The 24,436-nt window shown below is 35.4% G+C and overlaps 1 protein-coding gene across 8 annotated transcripts in view; it reads left to right on the top strand.

The window, feature by feature from the left end:
* Positions 1-24,436, top strand: part of LOC145944593 (cytotoxic granule associated RNA binding protein TIA1) — a 445,453-nt gene that overhangs the window by 397,157 nt on the left and 23,860 nt on the right. For all 8 annotated transcript variants that reach the window (XM_083053014.1, XM_083053042.1, XM_083053024.1 and 5 more), the window contains one exon: positions 3,030-3,132. In XM_083053014.1, coding sequence (XP_082909140.1) covers positions 3,030-3,132 — 103 coding nt within the window. The remainder of the gene's footprint in view (positions 1-3,029; positions 3,133-24,436) is intronic.

The following is a 24,436-nucleotide window of genomic DNA, read 5'->3' as shown; positions in this document are numbered from 1 at the left end:
TACCGGATGCATAACGACCACGTTATTGAATATACGTGTACAACCGTGTAAATAAATAGTCTTTATTTTCTGACGCAATATAGATATGATATATATCGAATCGATGAATTTTTGAAACAACAAGTCATATTTTTATTTGATCATAGAGTCATATAGCTTTTATTAAAAATTGTGAAATGTGAAAAGTTAGCTTGATTGTATTTATAAATTAAATAAATAATTTTGAATATTACTGCTTATAGTAACGTGCAAAGAAATATTGCTTGTCATTTTACGCTATTTATTCTTTCAAAAATCAATATCAAATAATTGTGCCAAGCAAAATATATATCCTACAATGGTTTAAATTAAATCTATACAATCTAATATATCATTTATATAATTTATATTTAAAAATTTTTATAAAAATTATCGAACCACATATTACGATTAATAATAATTTTTTACGAAATTATAATATATATATATATATATATATATATATATGTGTGTATTGGTTGCTTTAGCAAGATATATAAAATACTTATCCTATGCATTTTTTTATTTAAAAATATTAACTAGTCCAATTCATTACGTACCGCAATTTATTAACGATGCTCATATTTCTAGCCAAAAATATATATGAGAATTTGAATGATAAAATTTGAGAAATGATAAAAATTCGATATAATAGTAAAATAAAGATGTAAGCTTAAAGTCAATTGGACTTGCTGCATCGGACTTGCCTGATAAGGAAAGAAGTTTCGTTAAAGCCACGTAATCCAATGGAGCGTAATGCATGTATCCGGGCATGACTTAATAATGCGTGTAAAACAGCTGGGTGTCGGTGCACGGCGCTCCCGTCTGTCTATAGCATCACCAGCCGCGGAAGAAATTCGATTTGATGGGTGCTTGGACAGTTCGAAAGCGGAAAGCGCGGAGGGGTAGAAACGGCAAGCGGCTAGTCAGTGGTGGTACTTCTGGTATCACGTAAACGCCCTGGTCACGCCGGACGAAAGGGGGCAAGCAGCGGTGGTTTTCAGGGGTTGCGGGTCGGAGAGGCGTTGGGGATATCGACCGAAGTTTAGAATCGGCTTAGAACGGGGCGTTCGGTCGCCTGGCTCTATCTAGGCTAACCGCGCGAATGCGCCGCATCACATATCTAGAATGGAAATTTGAATCGGAAATACTTTATCCAGGGAGGGAGACGCGAACGGCCGCGAGGAATAAGGACAATGCAAAGAGAGAGAGAAAGAGAAAGAGGAAAAGAGAGAGAAAGAGAGGAAGCGAAAGAGAAAAGTCGCTGGCTGAAGTGTAGCCGTGGAAGAAAGTAACGGCTGGAGATGAGGCAAAGGCAAAGCCGAGGACTCCCCAAATGGCGCAAATGGTTGAGAGTGGAACGTGGCAGGAGCTAGAGAGAGAGATTGCTGCTGTAGAAGCTGGAAAGGCGCAGGGGAGAAGATCGTAGAGAAGGGTTAGAGGGAGGACGAGAGATGTATCCTTCCTTCGTCTCTCTACTATGTACGTACATTCGAAGAGCTTTTCGAACAGTAAACTTTTTCGGGGAGTTCCTGGCGTCGAGAAAAATTTTAGATCTCCATCCTCTCTCTCTCTGCTGTCCGCATACCATCGTCACGACATCGCGTCAGTTCCGAACGTTGCAACCGATGACGTGTGTCGTGTCATATCGTATATATATTTCCCTTACACGAACGCCGGCACGTTGCGAATATCAGTCACCGAACAGCGATTCGACACCTTTATCATATTACGCGAGTTTCGGTAAAACAATTTCGCCCTGTTCTTTGTATAATCGCGTAATGGATAGCCAGCTTGAGTAGATGGGCTCTGTTTTGTTATAAAACGTTTATAGAGATCGCGCGAATATATATGTAGTTGGCACGGAAATCTGTATATATCTATCGGCGATATTCTTCTCTCTCGCCAAAGGCGAGATCCCATCCCGCCCAGAAGGAAATCTAACGTCGCGATGGAAAATGTCCCGGATCGCCCGGAGCGGTTGCGCGAAAATCCGGGGAATCAAAAGTGCAGTCGATCGAATAAAATTTCAAAACGTATATTAAGTTGACCTGGATCGAGGGCCACGTTAACGGGATACCGCGGCTGAATCAACAATAAGTCGTGGATAATATTGACGTCAACATACCTGTTGGTTTTATCCGCGGTTTTGCGTGTGAATGCGGCTCTATCCTCCCGCGTCTCGCGTGAATGCCATCGCGGTTCTTACGTCTCGCAATTGTTGTTATAGACATTGCGAGAGACAATAAAGGAGCTTTCGCAGAGACACTGCATGGCACATCGCGTATTTTCATTCGCAACTCAGTAAAATTCCTTAGAAGCATTCCGTAATACGTAAATACACACCAACTTTCTATCTTACATAATTTGCACAATTATTATACTTATTGTGGAATTTACATTAATTGCATTATGCGAATTTTATGCAAATTTGTCAATTACCAACTTTGTTCTTACATTCTGTTCTGTATTGCAGATTTTTTCATATATATAAAGCATTGCAATATAAGAATTTTGCAAATGTTAACTGTAACTGTATGAGTTTATATACACATGCACATTCGATAACGATATTATAAAATAAAATAAACGTATCGCAATATACAAAAATATCTTTCCATATAATATCTTTCCATGTATGTATTTCCGTAACGTTCTTCGTAAAAATCAACAACTTCTTTGACTGTAAAAATTGAATTAATGAATAATACAGTAACGTAGAATAAAATTCAATCTGTTGGTAAAGCTACTATAAAAAGGAGAATATTCCGCTGTAGAGAGAACGCAACATTATAAAACGCAACATTACAAAAAAGGAAGGAGAATATAAGATTTAAAAAAAAAAAAAAAATAAACGCAAAATTTAATAAAATTAATATTTAAATTTATGCAACACTTTCTTATGTTTAGTAATTAACAAAATTGTCCGATTTTTTGTTTTTAGTATATAAACTTTCCCTTTAGAATTTGCCGTAGAAAATGTTGATTTTTCTTGTTATTGTCTTTTTCAGGAAGCAGAAAGCGCCATCGGTAACATGAACGGCCAATGGCTCGGTGGCAGAAGTATTCGGACAAATTGGGCCACTCGCAAACCTCCCGCACCTAAATCCGAAGGTAAGTACCTTCGTATTCCCATGACCGAGCGTTTTGTTGCATATAAGAGTGTAGCATATAATGCATGATTACTATCGTGATAAATAGTTTCCTTGGCATAGCAGATGAAAGTATTCAATTGTCGTTACAAAGCGCAAATCAATGTGTATTACACGTGTTACGCAATCTTTCATCTAAAACGAGTAGGTTTCACGGTAGGTTTCTTATTTCACCGTCTTATTTTCTGAAATTTTACAGTAGTTAGAGAGTGAAAAATACAGTATAGCGAAAGCCATAATTGCTACGAATAGATATTATCAATAAGCGAAATGCAGAAAACGTGAGAACGATTACGAGTTGGTTTGGTGGTAAGGATTTCAGACACATTTCTAAAAAAAAAAAGTTTGCTATAAGTACAAGTTTTTGATGGCAAAAGTTGGAAGTAATTCCGACAAGTCGAAATCAGTCTAGCGGATAGAATACCGTAACGACGGTGCAATTTTCGGAAAAGAAAATCAGAGGGTCGATACATATTTCCAAGTACTTCGTCAAAGCGTTATATTTACGTCCACGACATGCCCCGTCATGAATACCAAACCGGGGCTGCTAAATTAAATATCGCGTTCGTCGGTCGCGAATGCGGAAATTTCGCCGACGCAACCGGAATTCGATTAGGTCGGCGAAATTCTACCGCGCACAAATGGATGCGCACGGTCGCGTTATTCTGTGGAGTTCGAAAGGTCCGCCTCTTGTGCAACACTCGGTGAGTCGTTCGCACAGAAAGCTTTCACTGTGCCATTCAGGAAAGCTCGAAACGGCTTTACCACGAGCGGTTACTCTGCAAAGCGGGCTCTACAAAGGCAACGCTAGCTGTTCGAGTGTTTGTTAATCGATACCTTGAGATGGACTCAAGAGCCTTTTTTCAATGGACCGAAGGCGAAGGAAGGAAGAAGTTCTACTCGCATCGGACTATCATGTTCCCAGAGTACTGAGATTGATTTCAAAGCCCGGCAAGCGACAGTATGAACTCTGTGAAAATTTCCCGTAGCGCGATGGGGATCAACAAATATTTTCTTCTCTCTCTTTTTCGAAAATGCGTTGCCTAGCGATAAGTCGTAAATCGCTCTTTCAAACGTACCAAATTCAGATAATCAAATACGATTTTAACAAAAGAGAATTCCAACTGTTATGAATTAATGAATATATTTTGAAATGTAATAATAAGAATATATTTACAGTCTTTGAAAACAATTATAATACTATATATTTCATTTTATGTATATATATGTATATATAATAAATTTTAATCAAATATTTTTCCGATAACATTTGAATTGCAAAAAAAAATGAACCGTCCTTGCTTATGCAACATCATTGCGGCCAATGAATGAGAGTTGAAATGTTCTCTTTCGCGATAGTAATTACTTGTATAATTAGGATGGTTTGAGACAACGGCAAGATGAAAACCTTGGCTCTTTCAGTAGGGATAGTAAGAATCCAATTGAAGTTATGAACTAAACGCATAATGAGCTTGGAGGTAGCACACTCCGAGAGGCCCCAAGTAAGTATTATTATATTATCATAAGCGGCTCTTCGTCGCGCCGAGTCGAGGACTCCATCGTCCATCCTCGAGAGTCACCCCGCGACCCTTCGGCTAACTAATTTCATTCCGCAAGTCTTTAATTAGTATTCGTCGCGAGGCGTCCAAACTTTTTCACTAGACGAGGGCTTGCAAACTCGACCTACCCGAATTGTTCACCCGTATTTGCATAGGCCAAATTCGCAGAAAGTACTTTCTTGCTGGCCACCTTTACGCGGTTAATATTCCCCGACGGACGTACCCTAAATCTCTCATAAGAGAAAATAATGATCTCGAAGAAATTCACCTTGTTCTTCCCCGTCGTAAACATCCTGCGCTCGTGACAGTCCCTGGTGCGAATATATATACGTTCCCGCGATTAGAAACGCAACCACGTGTAGAAAAGTAATTTTCAATTTATAACTTTTACTCTTCTCTAACTTTGTAACCGAATCTATTTATCTGAGGTTTCGCAATAAAATCATAACGTAATTAAAAAATTCATTTTTATCTCGAACTCTTCAAACTCTTCTATATTAAGATTAAGAAATTTATGATAAAGGCAAATTTCTAATTAAGTTATAGTATCTATGCTTCTTATTCTAATTAAATTAGTGTAGAATACAAAAGAGAATATCTCTTGATTATCTTATGGTACGTGAATAATTTAAATTTTACTTTCGACTAAAGTAATAAAATTACATATACACGCATAGAAAACGCACTCGTATTTTAAATCGTTTAAACATTTCTACATATTTATAAGTAAATGGCATAAATGCAAGTAAATATTATGCAATAAAAATATAATCTGATTTGACCAATTCTCCGAGCTCAGCTTTATTTTTTTTTAGCAATCACCAGTTATGATTAACGATTATTTAAAGTAATATTTCAGTATCGATTCACCAAATTAGATTTCAAATTTAATTAGCAAGTAATCTCGAAAACTTGAGCACTCTTTAATTACATTAAATTGTCTTTCAATCTGGCTTTTGATTATATTTAAGAATCTTTCGACGTATATATTTTTAAAAAAATTAAAATAATTATCTATTTAAAAATTACCATATGTTTAAAATTTTTTCATTTATTTATTTTTAATTATTTTTAATCCAAACTTGTAATTTTTTAATAAATTGTTTACGTGTACATCGAGTAAAGAAATACTATTTCAAATACGTTATTCGCATGAAAATATATAAAATCTTATTGGCGATCTTACGAGCTCTAACAAAACTCTCGAGCTTCGAGTGAACGACTTGGCACGCTTCAGGCAAATTCTTGTATTGTATCGATAGCCAATCGTGTTCAACGTGTACTCAGATGTACTCGTGACATCGATTTGCACACTTCAAAGTCACCATTTCTTATAATATCGTCTACTTGCGTCGTATAATTGAATAATAATTTCCTGCAACTGCTTTACAAAAGTTAACAACACGCAAAGTGACATAACTTTTTTGTAATGCATAATCACAATTCTATATATATAAAAAAATTTGTAAATTTTGAAACTAAATAAATGATAGATAAAATCGTATTTTAAAATGCATAACAATTATATAACAGTACAGAAAGAAAATGTTATTTAAATTGCTTAGTTTATATGTGTGTACTCTCAACTATATATTTTTTTTAATTACATATTTAATTACATATATTCTTAAGTATAATATATATATGAACTCATATATTTAAATTCCGAGCAATTTATTTGATATGAAGCTTTTTAATGTAATGCAGCGATGATATTCGCGATATATGTCCTCAATGTAAATTAATAGAATATAAATTTGATTACATTATATTACTCTTGTGTAACAAGTGACAAGTTATTTCATTAAAGATTTTTTGAAAGTTATTAAAGTATCCTGCGTGGAATTATTTGTGAAAAGACTTTGCCTATAAACAGCTGCAACCTAAAATTTTTAGATAGAAGAGTTTCATATTTTTTCGGAAAAATGATTCCTTGAGAAGATGCATATATCTATGAATATGACATAACGCTTTGACGTGGGAAAATGTCTCGACGACATTCCCCAAAATTATAATAAACCATCTCTTTATATAAAAAAAACTGTAGTTGTGCAAAGAATATGTTGTACATCTTAATATTCTGAAGCAAAATCATATTTTAATGAAAAATATCCCATGAATATTTTTTGGGATAATTATAAAGTATAATCTGAATAGTATTTTTAAACAGAAAACAATTGCGTTACATTGACACTTGTGGATTTTATCTAAAAAAATAATTAATTTCTTAATTTTCGATTAATAAGTTGCTATAATGAATATATATCATTAACATTTTTATTTTAATTTAAAATTCAAATTGTGGTATGTAAACTATAAATTTTAAATTACAAATACATTATTTCTTTTTTATTGCATTGCAAACTACAGATTTCTTCATATATATAACGGATGCTTATATAAAAAACCATTAATGTAACGGTTATAAACGATAAAACCACGTTTAATTAAATTGCCCCCTTTTTCGTGTATCATATTTTATGACGAATATCAAGCGACGCGTATACAATTTACCGTAATACGTACCGGAATATGGAGCAAACAATGCGTGAACTCGCCCACCTGCGATAAAATATGATATCAAAAGCTTAGACGGGTAAATAAGTTCGAGCGGGGGATAAAAGAAGAATAACGCCGCGGAAAATATCGGGAGGCATGAAGCCCGAAACTACAACGCGGACGCATATCCACGGTGAAATGCATTCAAAGAAAACAGAAGTGCCGAGTGCAAGTTTATCGACTAGTGTTTTACTCGGCTGAATTACACGGTGGAGTTTATATGGCCGCCCCGTACTTTTCTCTGCGCTTCACTTCGGTATCTTTCCAACATCTCAGGTTGGTTGTGCCAACTCTCATCTGCAAATCCAAAGCGCGGTTCCACCATAACCACCGTGTCAAAGCTGATCTGCATACCCGAAAGGACGAAACGGGAAGACGTGTATCGAAGCTTGGATTATATATACTTGGACAAACATCGACAAGACAGCTATCACGCGAATAAACAAACGAAATCGACACAATTTATTTGCATCGCGCGCGAACATGGACACGATACGTTAGGAAGAGGGATGCTTGAGTTTCTGTCGTATTTATCTTATAAATGAGAAGCAGAGTACGGTAGCAAGGAGATCTAGTGTGGGTAATATCAATTCTTGGTTATAATATCATAGAAGAAAAAAAAATGGAAAGAAAGTTAGGGAACAGTTTGGTCGTGCCAGCATTTAATTTGACTGAGTCTCAAAGTTACCCGGCAACTGGGCCAATATTTTATAGCCGTGGCAATTAGATAATTTTGCGGTCAGGCAAAAATATGATTGCTGGCGTGTGAAAGGACAAACTTGGGCGCGGGTTAATGTCGAAAGTTTGTATCGCCACCGACGTCGGATCGTACGTAGAGTCGAACCTTGCGAAGGCACCAAACGAAACGATGACGAATATACCTATATATATAAATATTATTTTGACGACATGATACATCACGATAAATGTGGCGCTTGCGTATCCAAATCGAATGAATGTTATGCTTTTATAACTTTTTCATCGCCAACAATTTCCACACCAAATTTTCGCACTCCAATAACAGAAAATTGTCATCTATTTTCGCTGTCAAAAAAATATCATTTCAAATTCACTTCTCTTAGTTCAAAGAGAGAGGGCAACATATTTATCATATTGCAAAAATATTTATTTTATGTAAAGGTCGTTGCGACATTTCCTAATAAAATGTGAATAATTACAAACTCAAACATATAGAATTACAAAATGGAATTGGAATTTCGTGCATCAATATACAAAATTCTCGTATTAAAATATATTTGTAAAAACGAAAAATGATTGTATCCTGCTCACCGCACTACATTTTATTATGGAAATCTCAGTAAATAAGAGTCAAACATGAAATCTATATTAATGTGCGTACCCATTTTATATGATTACTACCTGTCCCCATTATTAAATAACGCAAAATGCACGCCCTGCGCATAAAGTTTCCGTAAGCTAAATGCACGGCTTATACATTTCAATAATGTACATTAGAGGTCACGCATTGCAGAGGTTGTGCATTGCAATATAATAACAGAGAAATAAAATAAAAACGTGCTGATTAATTTTTAGCCAGACGTACAATATATATAAATTAAAAAAATATAATTCAAAATACAAAGAATTTTTACATTTACTAAATACACGGAAAGAAAAATATTATCGCGCGCGCGAATGAATATCTAAATTAATAGAAGATAGTTGCTATATATACGAATGCTACGTAAAATAAACTGGATAGATATCAGAAATACAATTTCCAATGTAATTGCTAATTTGAAATATATAATGCTATTATAATTTCTCTCCTGACACGATCATTTATAATTTCATTTGTACTTATGCATATTTATATATTTTATACTAATATTTTAATATATGCTACGTAATGAAGGATGTGAATGAAGATATAAAATAAGATGAAATTCTCTAATAACCAAGTATCCTCGATTTCACTTCAACACAATCAAATTTTACAAATTTCCCCATTAACGTTCAAAATTTTCATCTATATAATATGTGATAAAAATACGGAAATGTGTATATATACATTCTCATTTAAAGTAGATACTTAATAATATACATCCAAGCTATAAAACGAAATAGAGATTCGCATAATTATTATGCGCATCGATATATCGCATTACGCCCCGTAAATATCCATCTAATATTCATATCTCGTTATTTCGAACGTTGTCAAAGCGATAGCGCGGAATCGTCGGTGCGTCACGAACGCTCGGAAATTGCGAGCAATGTGTCGTATACCGAAAGGCAATCTTAACACATCGGAAGGCTAATCCGTCAGGAGCGACGTGCAGGCATCGAATAAGCAGCGCTAGTCCGTTTGCATGGGTTAAATGTCGAGTCGTGTTGTGTGGAAACACACGGCACGCTTTCCGACGCTGAAGTGCGCAAGTATGCCCCGGTGCTAGATGGGGAGATCGCGATGCATTCTCCGGCATCGCGATGCAGCAACGTACATACAACATACGCTGTATGCGTGCCGTCGGTCGATGCTATGGATTGTCTACTTGCAGGTGGTTCCGCAACTTAAGGCGGCCAGCTGCGAGAGAGTCGAGAAGTCGGCCAGCCCCTTTAAAATCACCCTTCATCTATATATCGCCTATATACGGCGGCCTTAAGCGGGAACGAGGGTGCCTCTTATCGCGCCGCGGACCTTAACGCGTTGCCGCTCGTCGGGGCTTCTATTACGTGGCTGTTGTCGGTGCTTTTCTCACGATCGAGGGGAGCTGAGAGTTTAGACGGAAATCTCCAACAACTCGTCAAGTCCTCGTAGAAGTGCTCGACTGTGCTCCGTATTAAATTACACGGTGATCTTAAACTCACTCGGCTTAGAGTGGGACAGGCTGTCGGACGGGTGAATACGTGTGGCTTTTGGTTACAGACACGGGAAAATCTTGTCTCTTCCTCTCTCTCTCTCTCTCTCTCTCGAGCGCGTCCCAAGATTAAAGATGATGAAAAACTATTATAGAGAAGATTGCTTTAAAGCAATATAACTGTATTTTATGCAGCGCGGCGTAACATCTAAGGGAAAACGAAAACTGAACGGTTCCCTTTAATTGCCAAATACGAGGCAATGTCCCCCGCGGCGAATCTTTTTATCAATTATCGGAGAATGGGAAACGAACGCGCGCACTGACAGCGTATGCCAGCGACTGATATCCCATTGGTTAGCTCTTTGTCAAACTGTCACGGTTTGATGAAGCTACGCGAAATCAAAGACCAATTTGATTTCAATTAAAGGTGTCCCGCTTTCGTGATTTTCTCCGCAACCTATCCTATCCATCCCATATGATTTACAACTGCGTCCAGCAAGAGCCAGAGCGATTGCTGGCATGGCCGCGTACGTTAAATCGTTAACTACCGATAATTACTTTTATAGCTCAAGGGTCGAGTGAAGTACCCTTCTCTTTTCTCCCCTGGGCGGTACACCCTGTTAAGTATACATCGTTGTATACATTTAAACATATGTATACGCAACACTACAGAAACCTGATAAAACGTCAACAAACGAAACTACCAACCAACCAACGGTTCTCTCTCTCCGTACGTCCTCTCCCACCCACCCTAGTCTCTTCTCTTGTATATCCTTTCCTCCTGTATTTTCCGACCATCCATCCTCGCTTTAGGCTGTAGAGAGTAGAGGTTTCTGCTTGTTGCATCGACGGCTAGCCGGTCGGTTGTTCCGACGAGAGTTTTTGATTGGCTGCCCGTATCACAACAGCCCGCGGCTAAGCGTACATCGAAGCAGCATGAATAGTAAATTGGTTGGAATTGCCGCGGAACGGGAAGTTTATATCCCTTAGGAAACGAGCCACAGGACGCGTGTACCCGGCGTTTCAAAGCATTATCGTACTCTTTGCGATCAACTGCTACTCGCGCAATGCAGACATATCCTTCCTACATGAACACGGAAAGTGCAATCGGCTTTGATATCAAACCGGTAACGTGATTAGTATCATGTCGTCCGGGATTATCCATCAAACTTCAGGTAACGCAATTTACAGAGTCTGAAGACACCTTGACATAACCATAACGTGATGGAAACGGATCTTATCATCATATTTCACGAGTATGACGCGGGCAATACCTAGTAATGACTAAACATAGACTGACAAATTTGATCACGCCCGACCGCGATCATAATTGATTTGAAGGATTTAATGCCGTAATATGTTAAATCAGAGCAAATTTTATAGACGAAAAAGGAATGCCATTAATTAAAACAATTTTGATTTAAAATAATCAAACTCTATCATGATTGAATTTATAGATAAATATTTATATAAATTAATAATCGCATAAAAGTATGATAATCATACAAAATTTGATTAGCCTGAAGGTTTATCCATTATTACCTTAAACCTTTCATTATCATAGATTAATAAATATGGTGTTCCATAATCAATTTGTAAATTGTTACACATTTTGAATGTATAATTATAAATTGTCCAACTAACCAGAGCATATTCATGATATATCCCCATTATCATATATGAGCTGCATAGATATACATACATTCTCTCCAAATACATGGTTTGTCTTGTGACATACGGATATGGCATATATTGATTACCATGTAACAAATATTATTATAATATTGTGATGTTTAACATCAGTCGTCATTGCAATTATAGGTTACGAGTACTAGCATCTATTCTTTGATATAGATGCATTATCGTAGTTTATAATTTTCTCAAATTATAATACTAATGAGCCCCGAATCATGAGAAACGCAATATAATTAATTAATGATACATGGCAAGAATATAACGATTCTTGACCTATTTCTCTTTGGCAAAATTATTATATATACTAAATCGATTTTTTGATATTGCTCGCACGATTTAACTAATCGAAGGACAAAGATGCCCACAACGCTTGCGAGCCTCTTGAACAGATGAGCAGCAATTTCTTTCTGCCCCAGTATCTCCCAGGGTCACTTTGACTTCCTGACTCGACAATGTGGCGAGATGTGAAACTTTTGGACAGAATACGAAATCCGCGCGTGATGCGAATTAAGAGCGCAGCTGTTCGCAATACGACGTAAAGTCATGATGAAAAATGCGATATATCCCATGAAAATTAATCCAAGACAGACAGTATAACCACTTGTACCATATACTTGTACCATATACTTTTGTACAAATTGAGAGAAATTGGAGGCTTTGTTATTTACAATTGATCCCGGGCGAGATTGAGACCCTTAACGTTGGTTTAAAGCTTCGACCTTCTTTCGCATTTCTTTCCTTTTTTTCGCTATTTTATGAAAAGATAAATTTTGAAAATAAAACAAAACGTGAACAGAAAAAATGCAATACTAATTATTATTTACATTGATACTAAATACTAGATACTAGATACCCTAATTAATTAAATTTAATTACACATTTTATATATGTATATATAAATATATATTAGCATGCTTGTTTTTTATATTAAAAAATCAACAGCCTTTAATAATAATATTTCAAGAAAATTAAAGAAGCTTGAAATTGCTTTCGATCCATAATATTAAAAATAAAATATATTGTATAAACAATTAATAAGATTACTTTTCTCGATAAAAAAGAATTGAAGGAATTAGTTGAGTAATAACTATTATATACTTTATGTGCTGTATCTTCTCTTAATTTCCCAACTATGGGATTAAGCTTGAAATTCTTACTTATTGATCACAAAACATTAAAAGTCGACGAAAACGACGTTATATTTTTCATTGTCACTATAATTGCACCGAGTTCGTACTCAGTGACCTGTTTCGAAAGAGGTAATGTTCCAAGCCAGGCTGTGATGTTACACTGAATCTCGTAGGTATTGTTCTGAGGAGTACCCACACTTGCGAGATGTATTTCGCGCAAGAGGCAACGCGCGCGTATCCTAGTCGTGCATCTCCTCTTGGATGTGTGTACTAACAGCAGTCGGTCGTTGCAAGATCCATTTGGTCGTTAAAATACTTGGTCTCGCTTTCCTATTGCATGTCCGCAATTCAAAGCTATTGGGAACAATTTGCCGTATTGATCATCCATGCGTTCCGAATTTCATTTAAGTAATGGAAATGCTATTTGGGAAAATATGGATTTTTAATTTAGGATAAACATTAGTGCAAATATAATGCACGTTAAAATACAATTTCATTTCAATCAAACCGCACGGTTGAACCGTTTAGCACAGTAAGCCGAAATACGTACGAAAATTAATATCTATGATTGTCTTGGGAATACTAATGGCAGTTTCCAGTACGAGATCCTTCGTTTAAATGTTGCACTTGATTAATTATATTGATATGTTTGATACTCGATATAAAGGAGAACAAATTGTGTAAGATGTTTTCAAAATAAGATAAAAAATGTAAAAGAGAGAAAAATATATACATTTTTTCATTTAGATTAAAATATATAAAATTTGTTATTTTGCTTAAAAGCATGCAATACATGGCAATAAATGATGCTGCGTGGAATTACAATGCGCGATAAAAAATAAATTACATGTTTTGCCATGAATTATCGATTTATTTTGCTAGAATATTAAATATATTTTAATATTATTTAAATAACACGCTGTGTCATGCCACAACATATTTGATATATAGAGACTTATCTGAATAAAGATTTATCGTTGATTGTGCTTTTAAATCACTATATGTATATATTTTTTTCTTAAAACATTTAATATATATATATATATATATATATATTTATGTTTAATTTAAAATGTTTTTCTTTTTGCTATAAAAGTTTAAACAAAATGTTATGCAATTAAAATACAAGTTTTGATAGAAAAGAAAAATTGTTTTCTGCGCGTCAGCATTTATTCCGATAGACAGCAAACGAAAGTAGAGTGACGGTACCGTGCTAAAATTAGATTTCCGTAGTCCGAGATCGATCGAGTTTACTCAAGAGACGGTGTACGCATATGGCTGCCCTGCTTCAATCCCAAAAACTTTGACGATTATACAAATCGTGCCGATAAACCTACTTCGTCCTCGCGCAATTTCGCCTCCGGATTTCCGATGTAAATCGGCGCTCGTTTGTCCTCTCGACGACGTCTACTTCAGAACGATTCGGCCAATCAAGATCATACATCACTTTCAAAGGGCACAAATGCATGAAGCCAACGTGTATGTTTTTACATATGAATCGACCAGAGAAAATTATTACGGCAAACACACGTGAAATATAGCATTATGACAAAGCACAAATCGGAAAAGCAAATAAAAAGAGAGACAGCTATTCCGGATTAAAAAATTATATGCACTATAATACCAAGACCGAAGCTGAAAATATGTGGGCTTGTGTGTCAACATTTGTGGTATAACAATTTATTATGCAATGCAAAAACAATGTTATTCAACATCTGCTTGGTGGAAAACAGACAAGTTACATAAGATTACTATCGCATACGAAGAGAAAGGAAATCTAAGGTAGATCTTATATTTCATTTCTTGTTTATAAGCCATAAACAACGACATGAAATAATTGATCAGATGAATCAGATGCGAGTACACCGGAATCCACAGCCGTGCTCAGCATTCTTTTCCCTATATCCGCTATAGTGAAGTCACCGTAGACTAGACTATCCAGCTCGCGTAAAACAGACGCAATTTCGCGGCCATTTAATCGTGAAAGTGGTCGAAAGTAAATGATGGCAGACAAGCGCGGGGGCGGATAAGGCGGTGATTTTAGAAAGGGATGAGCGATGTAGGTGCGCGAGAACCCGCGTGGAAAGATAGATTGCTAGAGAGACCGAGCGCACGGGAAAAAGAGCGGGAAAGAGACTCAATGTTTGTAGTAGTAACTCGTGAGTAGTTGTCGTGCGAGTCACCGCTGCAACCACTAACCCAACCCCCGAGTCCTCAACCAAGCAATCACTGCTATCAGCACTTCGGAACCGGGACCGATCCAACAGTAATACACTCACCCGGACTAACGTGTTTTTGCAGACATCTCACCGACGCGACGCGACGCCGCTTTCGGGCTCGTATGCCCGCGATGGATATGACAATTGCACAATGCACACGAACATACGTTCGCAATAGAATACGCCTCGCCAGCTCGAAAACTTCGCACGCAATCTTGTGCGGTATACGTGTATTTTGTTTGCGCGAGTCCGCGCCAACATTCGACTATCGCGCTTCTCTCTTCTTTGTCCTTTTTGTCTCGCTTCGGTGTGACGATAAAATCACGTTATTATAAAATCGATCGTAATAACTAAAAATTCTTCACTTATAAAAATTCTCTACATATTTCCTCCGACCTAGTTTCGTATTATAAAGAAAAATTATCGGCAATATATTATATCAATATCATTACGAACTTTCAGATCTCTCGCTTCAGAACCTGATAAGGTAATTGCAATAGAAATTTCGCGCATAATTGTCCTTCATCTTGCGATGTAACCTTCTCTATTACACGCAAGTGCACGCAATTGAAACCAATGATCGTACAGATTTTTGTGGACGGTCAGTAGAGTACGAAGAGAACACGAAGCCCGTGAACCGCGCTGACCGGTAGTAAAATAGCGACAGTATCGTATGTAAAAGCCCGACGTATAATTAGCCGCGCACACGAAATGAAATTCCTGAGGGCTGCCGCGTCGCCTGCTGCGAACATACTCTACGGTTTGGCGAGATCAGGTTCGAAAACGAAAGAGGTGCCGCGACCACGTCGGGTGTAGAAGGTCGAGGACGAATGGAAGTGAGCGGCAAAGGGGGTTGGTTGAGCGAAGGATCGGTGATAACGGTGGCGACGGGGGATGCAGCCTGCGGAGGGCTTGCAGAGATGCGGATCGAAGGTAATATAGGCACATAGGCGAAAGGCGAACGAAGGTGCAGAGAGAGGATTGGTTTTCCCGTTTCGGCGAGGCGGGAGACCATTTCGTCGTCGAGTGCGGAACGCTGTTGAACACCCCCGTGGCTCTTTAAACGCTCGGATCAGTTTCTCTCTCACCCTGGATCGTTCTGTTTCTATCCTCGTCTCGTTTCCTTCCTGTGTCTTTTTTTCGCTCTCTCTTTCTCTCTCTCTCTCTCTCTCTCTCTCTCTCTCTCTCTCTCTCTCTCTCTCTCTCTCTCTCTCTCTCTCTCTCTCTCTCTCTCTCTCTCTCCTTCTCTTCTTTTTTTCTCTTTCTCTTCCTCTATTTCTATTTCTATCTCCATTTCATTCGGCTTAATCTAAAACGGTTCACCTTCGCGCATCAACTTCTGCTTATCTTCGATTGTGTTCTCTGCACCGTTTATATCCGGTCCTCAATCCTCGCAAAAAAACCCGCGTGGTGGATTATCGAGACGATTCGCCTAATAGGATGATTCGCGACTGATTAAATCCAACAGGAAAGTAATTTAAAAATAACATGTAATAAAAAGATGTAGAATTTTGTATCTCCTATTTACGTTTATATGCAAATACAATTAATGCGTGTAAATGCTTGAAAGAAAATTTAATAAAATTATTGACTCAACTAATTACTATATATTAATTATATAGGTGTTATCATTGAAAGGTGCAAACCGCTTTCATCTTCAGTACCGTATATCATAGCTATGGTACGACGGTTTATCTAAATAGATATCAGGGCTATGTACATTCCGCACTTCTAACTGCACGAATCTACGGATGAGCAATATCATAAATCGCGGTTTATACACACACCTATGAACTTCTAAAAATATTTAGCAATGAAATGGCCGCTATAACGAGTTCGTTTCGAATCAAACATTAACGCAGAAACCAAGGATACCTAAATATACAAGTGTACATATTGAATGCCGTTATGGAGGCTACCAATCTATTAGGGCAAGTCAGAGAAGGCGAAAGCTCAAATTTATTAGCCGCGACTACAAATCTTAGCTTGGCCCGACTCGAAGAGAACGCAATTCGGAACGGAGTAAAGCGCAAAGCACTAGGCTAGACTCAATTCTAGAAACTACTTCGAGCACTAGATATTATTATACATTACGACGAAAACATCTGGATTAGAAATGCATAATTTATCACAGCAGCTAAAAACAAATCTGCTCTTTGATTTATTTTTGTCGACTTTTATTATATGATATTCAAAGTCGCACTATTATAAAATACAACGACAGCAACCATAATGTAGAATAATGGAATGCATTCTAAAAAAGAAGAAACATTCTCTCTTGTGACTTCTATTTTTAATATTTAAAATTATATTGTAATTTGATTCAATATAAATCAATCCGATAGAATATTATTTTAAATTAAAGAATAATGTAAAAAATAAAATATAAAACAAAAGCGAACAGAAAGTACCTATTTTTAATTTTTATATCAAAATGTCATATCAAATTTGTCATATCAAAATGTTATATCAAATTTTTATATAATAGTTAAAATTGATACTATAAGTTACAATCTAAATTTAATAAAAATGATAATATAAAACAAAACTTGGATAATTTTCATTAATTATATTACTTAAGTTGTACAGTAACGCAAATGAAAATTTATATAGTTGATATAGAGATAGCGACCCGACTGTATACACAACAATTGTGATAGAGATATAGGAAGTACGAAACAAGAGTCATAAATAATAACCGAGTAACCCTTTCGCATAGATTTGGATGCAGCTCAAACTTCGGTGCGAGCATGGGGTTTGAGGTAAGGCTTTTCCTCGGAACGAAACCGCCTATCCCAAGATTATACGGAAACTTTAACGGCCACGGTTACTCAGCCTTCTTAGCAAAGTATGGCAGCCGTGGTTTAGCTCGCAGGTTTATTAGTCCCGATAATGTCCCTGTGGAGAACACGCGTCTGTGTTTACTGTTAGGGTCTACTTGAAGATATGGGCTCTAACGTGGTATATGCGCTTACAACAAATGTATTTGCATTATGCATCTGCGTCTTTGTGTGAAACTTGGATTTGTGCGAATCTATGCTGTACTCGTATCTTCGAACACGAGGAACTTGATTCTAGCTTTAATTGCATGATCTCAAGTAATTTATTTGAGAGATATTCTTGTTGATTTATCTTTTAAATATATTTTTAATATAATTTGATGGTATGTAGTGTGTAAACAATTTGAAATAAAAATAACACAATTAATTAATCGCATTCTCTCTCAAATTCTTAATATGTATTATATAATTATTTGTATAGAGATTATATATATATATATATATATATATATATATATTATATACAGGATGTTTAATCGCCCCATTCATCGCATGCAGATATTAGAGCGGGTTAAATCGAGTACGAAAGTCCGTTTTGCGATCTTTGCAATACTTAAGGAGAAATTAATTTTAAAAACATCTATTAAACCGCGCGAATGTAAGCGTAAGGTGAAAAAAAGACATCCCATTGTTATACAGTCACTAAGTGCAACAAATAATTAAACTAGATTATTAATGCCAACGCTTCGTCGCACGCCTAATAATATTGGGCTGTCTCTTCTCGCCGCGCACTTGTGCTCGCGCGGATTGGCCGACCTTTTTTAATTAATTTCTCATTATTGCGAAGATTGCAAAACGATAGAGAACTTTCTTACTCGATTTAACTCGCTCTACCTGCACATGATGGATGTAATATTTATTAGCGGAGTGATTATTGCCTTATATATTTAGAATTTATAAAATTTATAAAAAATTTAATAAATTTTGTCAATCTTTCACTGATTATTATTATATATGTAGATTATAGATCTTATTTGATATCAATATTCTGACAATTTACAAAAATATTTTGTAATGTGTCCACATAAACTCGAGAATTAACTTAATTAAGCTTAACTTAATTAAATCTTAACTGAAAGTGATTTCACTATAACACTATACGCTATAAGTAGATAGTAAAAGTTATAACTTACGGTTATAACTTACATGCAATCTCATCGTGCGTCGATATACGGCTATACTATCCATAAAAAGACGCATCGTACAGTTTATAGTGTAATCTTGAGAGATAGGAGAAACTGGTCAGGAAATACCTAGTTTTTGTCATTATGAGGAGATCCATTAAATTGTCGTTAGTGCCGTAGCGGCATAAAGGATGTACAAACTATCGTCACAATGGTAAGCAAGTGGGATAAAAAGAAAGGGGAATATCTATTCAAACGTAGATCTTATTTAATGTATAGCACATTTGTACAAAGCCCTCATGATCGAAAGCATTTGCTCCGCCATTCTTCACGTGCTTTATTGTATCTCGAATTTACGCTTGACACTAATACCTGTATCGAGTTTTCTGACATACAAATCTAACGTCAACTTGGCCAGACTCATTTATCATTAACAAGATCCTCGCGAAATCTCTCAATATTTTTTCTAACAATCCCCCACTGTAATAGAACTTTTATTTGAAAGATTAAAGGTGTAGAGTTTAGGAATTGTTTTATATATAGGAAGAAAAACAATTTCCAATTATTTAAACGTCATTGATATATGCTTAAATTAAAAATTATTGCATACAAAAAACTGTTTACTACAATTTATGAAACTTTGCTAACGATGACCTGCCAACTATAACGAATGTTGCAAATAATTTTTGCGACACACATAATTAATGTTGTAGGAGTATATTCCATATCCGAATCGTCGCTACGTAATTTTTTTTGCACGTGTCGTTTTAACACGGATATTTTGCAGGAGGATGATACGTCAGGAGTTAACGCCAATAGCAAAGAAAAGAGAGAAAGAGAAAGAGAGAGGTGGTGTGAACATAGACAAGTGTGTAAGTGTACCACAATCAAAGCAAGCTAGCTACAAACGTTTTATATCTAATTTACCCTTTATTAAAAATATGTTTTTCGTACTTTTTTCTTACTTCTTACCTCTTTTTAAATAATTATACTTCGCAACCTTTCAAATACCTTTAACATTATTATTATCTGTCTATGTTGTATTTATTACTATATTATAATTATTAATCATTCTCTTATCTCTTTCCATTTTCACTCTTCATACTTGTATACATTATTGCGTGGAGAAAAAGCACTGCTATATATCACTGTAGCTGTAAAATATTACGATAGATCAACCGGGAATATATGTAAAATAATTGCCACTTCGGCATTAATTGCGCGTTGATTTAGAGTAATATTTTATTGCTTCTATATATTTTTCTTCGTATACATACAGCCGTTCTCTCTTTCGTTCACATTTTTTAAACACATCGTTGCATTAATGAGCGCTTAAAATAAAACAGTGATAATATGTTAACATTAAATATATCACGCATTCAAATAAATTTCATAACTATTCTATTCGTAAAAAAAAAAATATATTTCATAAAATTGTAAATTATCAAGAAAGAGATTATATATGCACCAATGTACTTTGTTTTATAGAATGACTTAGACTTTACATTTCTATTCATGTTTCGTTGTGGAAAATATTTTCTGTTTTATATCTATTTTTATTTTTTTGAAAATCACGAGCGAGTGAACTGCTGTTTTATAGTACGACTAGTGGTATTAAACTAAATTGGTAGACTTGTGTCATGGTCTTTTATGTACGTACATACATGTATACCGAGTGCGCACCTCGGAACGTATGCACGTATATGCGTATGTAGTGACATCGTTCCAATCTCGTTAAAGTATTTTTTTATGTCGTAACGTTTTATAATACAATTTGTATACATTGGCTTTAATATGCATGCTCGTATACTTCCCCTTGTTTGAGAAGTCTTTTCGGACCTAAGATATTCTAAATTGAAAAGGATATTAAAGGTATACGAATACGACAAAGAGAAGTACGATGGGAAGAGAATGAGAGGGGAATTGTACAGTAAGCAAGGTAAAAGAAAATCGAATTCCTTCACTCTTTTTATTCTATTTTTCATATTTCTCATTATTTAATTTTCCATTCTTGTCGATATTTTTACGTAATTTGGTTATTATCATCAGAGTGAATCAGTGCTCGGATTCTTATAAGAGAAATGGAGTTGGTGATTGTGTGCATAGCGTTTCTCCATCAACTTTTATCCATGATATCCCATTCATACTTCGCATATTTCGCATTTCATTACTCTCCTGTACTATGTACAATCTTTCTTAGTACATGTGCACTTTTATACACTGTGCACTGTATTTCATTCAATACTTTCCCTATTATATTTTCCGCTAATGTTACTTGTTTTGACAAGATTCTAATTTTTAATTAAAATTATTTTTAATTCAAAATTACATATAACCAACCAACACAATAATAAACGCGCAAACGTAATGCAATAATGTAATTCATACAGACATAAAAAAGAATAATAAATATATATCTGCACATGAGAAATCAATTAGATTCATATTATCGAAAATTAGATTCATATTTGTTTTACGAACTACTTCGCTCTTGCAACTTTTTCTTACAACTTTCCAAAAATTTAATATCGATAGGAATACTGGCACTTAGCAATGGCTTAAATATATCTTTAAACTTTAAATAATTTAACAACAATCTAAATAGAAAGCAAGCAAAGTAATTGAGACCAAAAAGCCGTCATTTCGTTCGGTTCGCTTTGATTTACATAAACGGCCAGAAAGTTACAAATGCATCAGTCCGAGCATTGATTATTCAGATATCTATGGATGTTCGAGAATAAGAAAAAGGAGAACGACTACGAGGACAGCCAGTGTCCACTTAGTGCTCGCTACCATGAATTTAGTCGGGACGAATATTGGCGCGCTACTTGGGTGACCAGTGCCAACGAAACTTCAAGTACCCGCGTTATTTAAGGGGATACGAGATACGTACATTCGAGTTCTATCGTCGTGTCCACTGGAGATTCCATCCGCCATAAAACGGAGAAAAGTGGAAACTTCCCTTTCGAGAGAAGGAGAGAGCGAGGAGATATTGCCGAGGTCTAAAGCCGTCCCGTTCTTCCTTTTTTTTCCTTCCTCACTTCAGTATTCCGCACCCCTTTTCTTTTTTTTTTCTTTTTCTTTTTTTTTTTTTTTACTTAAGGTCGGAACTAGCGCGTCCGGATTCCGGCGCGGTCGGTAGAAAATTTCGAGTTTACCCCCGAATTTCTTGTTGATCTTTCATCTCCTGACTCTCAGGAGCGGCGAGTTATCGGAAATTCAGTGAAGTAAAAAGTTACTAGATTCGTGCGATAAATCTAGTTATTCGATCGCCAAGTGGTTCTCGCTAGATAAGAATAAAGTTTCGCAGGAATACGCCAGAACTGCCGTTGACCCGGCGTATAGAACTTCGATTTAGGCACGTTCGCGTAATCAGCTGCCTAATGAGCCGAATCTAGAACTACAGGCTGTTTCCATAATGGCCGATCTTCGACCAGGCACGTCCGAAGGATCATAAATCACAAACCATTTTCGAAGAGCGACAGAACCAGCGAATTTAGATATTTTCTTACCGGCACAAATTCTTGTTCGATCCGGAATACCGAGATATATGGATCGATAAAAGTTTAGAGGAAATTTCTACAGAATTTTTAGTCGCTGTAATACCGTCGCTACTGCGCTGCTGTGTTCGCTACTTGAAAGTAGTTACTTTACTTTTATTGCCGCGCGTAAACTGACACGTAATTTCTGCAAGCGCAGCTCTCGAAAATGTCGAACTTTATACATATCGGTTGTATGTGAAATTGCGACTATAATACGTTGGTAAATAGCCTTCTCAAGACTGTGCAAGTCGTGTAATCACGTTAGGGTCAGGAACGTATTAAGACTTTAAATGTGTAGACGCATGAGTCGACCACTTAAAACGGAAACGCCGGGAAAGTCATGCCTGAGGGGTTAAATTGGAACATCGCACTCAGTGGAATCAAATCAGTTTGGATCGGTATAGCCCAATCTCGAGAAGGAATATTTCGATTAAGGTACTAAGAATTTGCAAAGAGAAAGTAAAGCCAGTTTTAGAAAGCAAACAGTTGAATAGTTCTGAGAATTATGATTTCCCAAAAGTTTTTGTTGCATTTTTCTGCATGAAAATTCTAATATTTATATCACAATTCAGAAACTAGAATAAAGCCTCAAGTTTATAAATTAAATAAAAAAAGTTTTTTTTTGTCAATAAATATTAAGTCAATATAATATATATACAATTATATATAAAATTATATATTATATATATAATTATACAGCTCATATCCTCTTTATTTACATTTTTTTAATTTTAGTGTTTTAACTAATATACTAAAACTTTCATTAATATGACGAGAAGTTTTTTAATTAAGTTTTCTTATAACACTAATTGAGAAAAATTAAGATTTAAATTGACTGAAGAGCGACTCAATTACTTGTGTGTATGTGTGTATATATATATATATGTATATAAAACGGCATAATATAATATATAATAATTTCAAATATAATACATAGTTTTATATACATTACAGATATGACACAGTATTCATTCTGTGTTCACATACTGAATATGTCATATATGTCGACATATATATGATATATATTATTTATCATATATAGTATATGTCATATTAGAATTAATCAGAAGTTCAATATGATAAAAATCGTATACAGTACGGTAAAAATCGTATACAGTTATCCTTTCATCTAGTATCATTCTATGTTTGAATCGACTTCAGTTTTGTTATTTTTCTTTTAAATCATTTTTTTCTTTCACGAAATTCCCATACAAAAACCATCGCTTATAGATCTACAATAGCTCTTTAATTTTTCAAGATAGAATTAGATATTCTCGATATAATCATTTCAAAATGTTGAAAGCAATTCTTTTAACTGATCCTTGACATCTTGAATCTCGATATCTTTTCTCGCTTACTCGAAAACTGCGTCCACTGGGCAGACAAGTATTGACTGAAAAGCAGTGACTACCTCTCGTGTCGCTTAAAATCCAATATAAAATTAATATTCTGCCGGAAGCAATTTATTATAGTTCTAAAAGGAGGATATGAGTTATAAATCCAGCATCTTCTTAAAACTGTGTTGTATGTATGTTATATGCATCTTTTCTGCCGTGTTATAAATTATTTATAAAATAATTAATAATATAATTATGTTTAAAATAATTTTTGTTTTGAACACAATCATTTATATAAACTCAAATTCAATTATCTCACTTTTCCAAGTTAAAATTTTATTTTCCAATAATTTAACATAATTAATGAATAAAACATGAGAAATGGAATAAATTAATATTTTTAAAAGATTTAAATTTTTATAATTTAATTAATTTACGAGAA

Source organism: Prenolepis imparis, unplaced genomic scaffold, assembly GCF_030444845.1.
Source record: "Prenolepis imparis isolate NDT839.2.m4 unplaced genomic scaffold, iyPreImpa1.0 SCAF_1, whole genome shotgun sequence".
NCBI lineage: Eukaryota > Metazoa > Arthropoda > Insecta > Hymenoptera > Formicidae > Prenolepis > Prenolepis imparis.
This window is presented reverse-complemented; position numbering and strand designations above follow the sequence as displayed.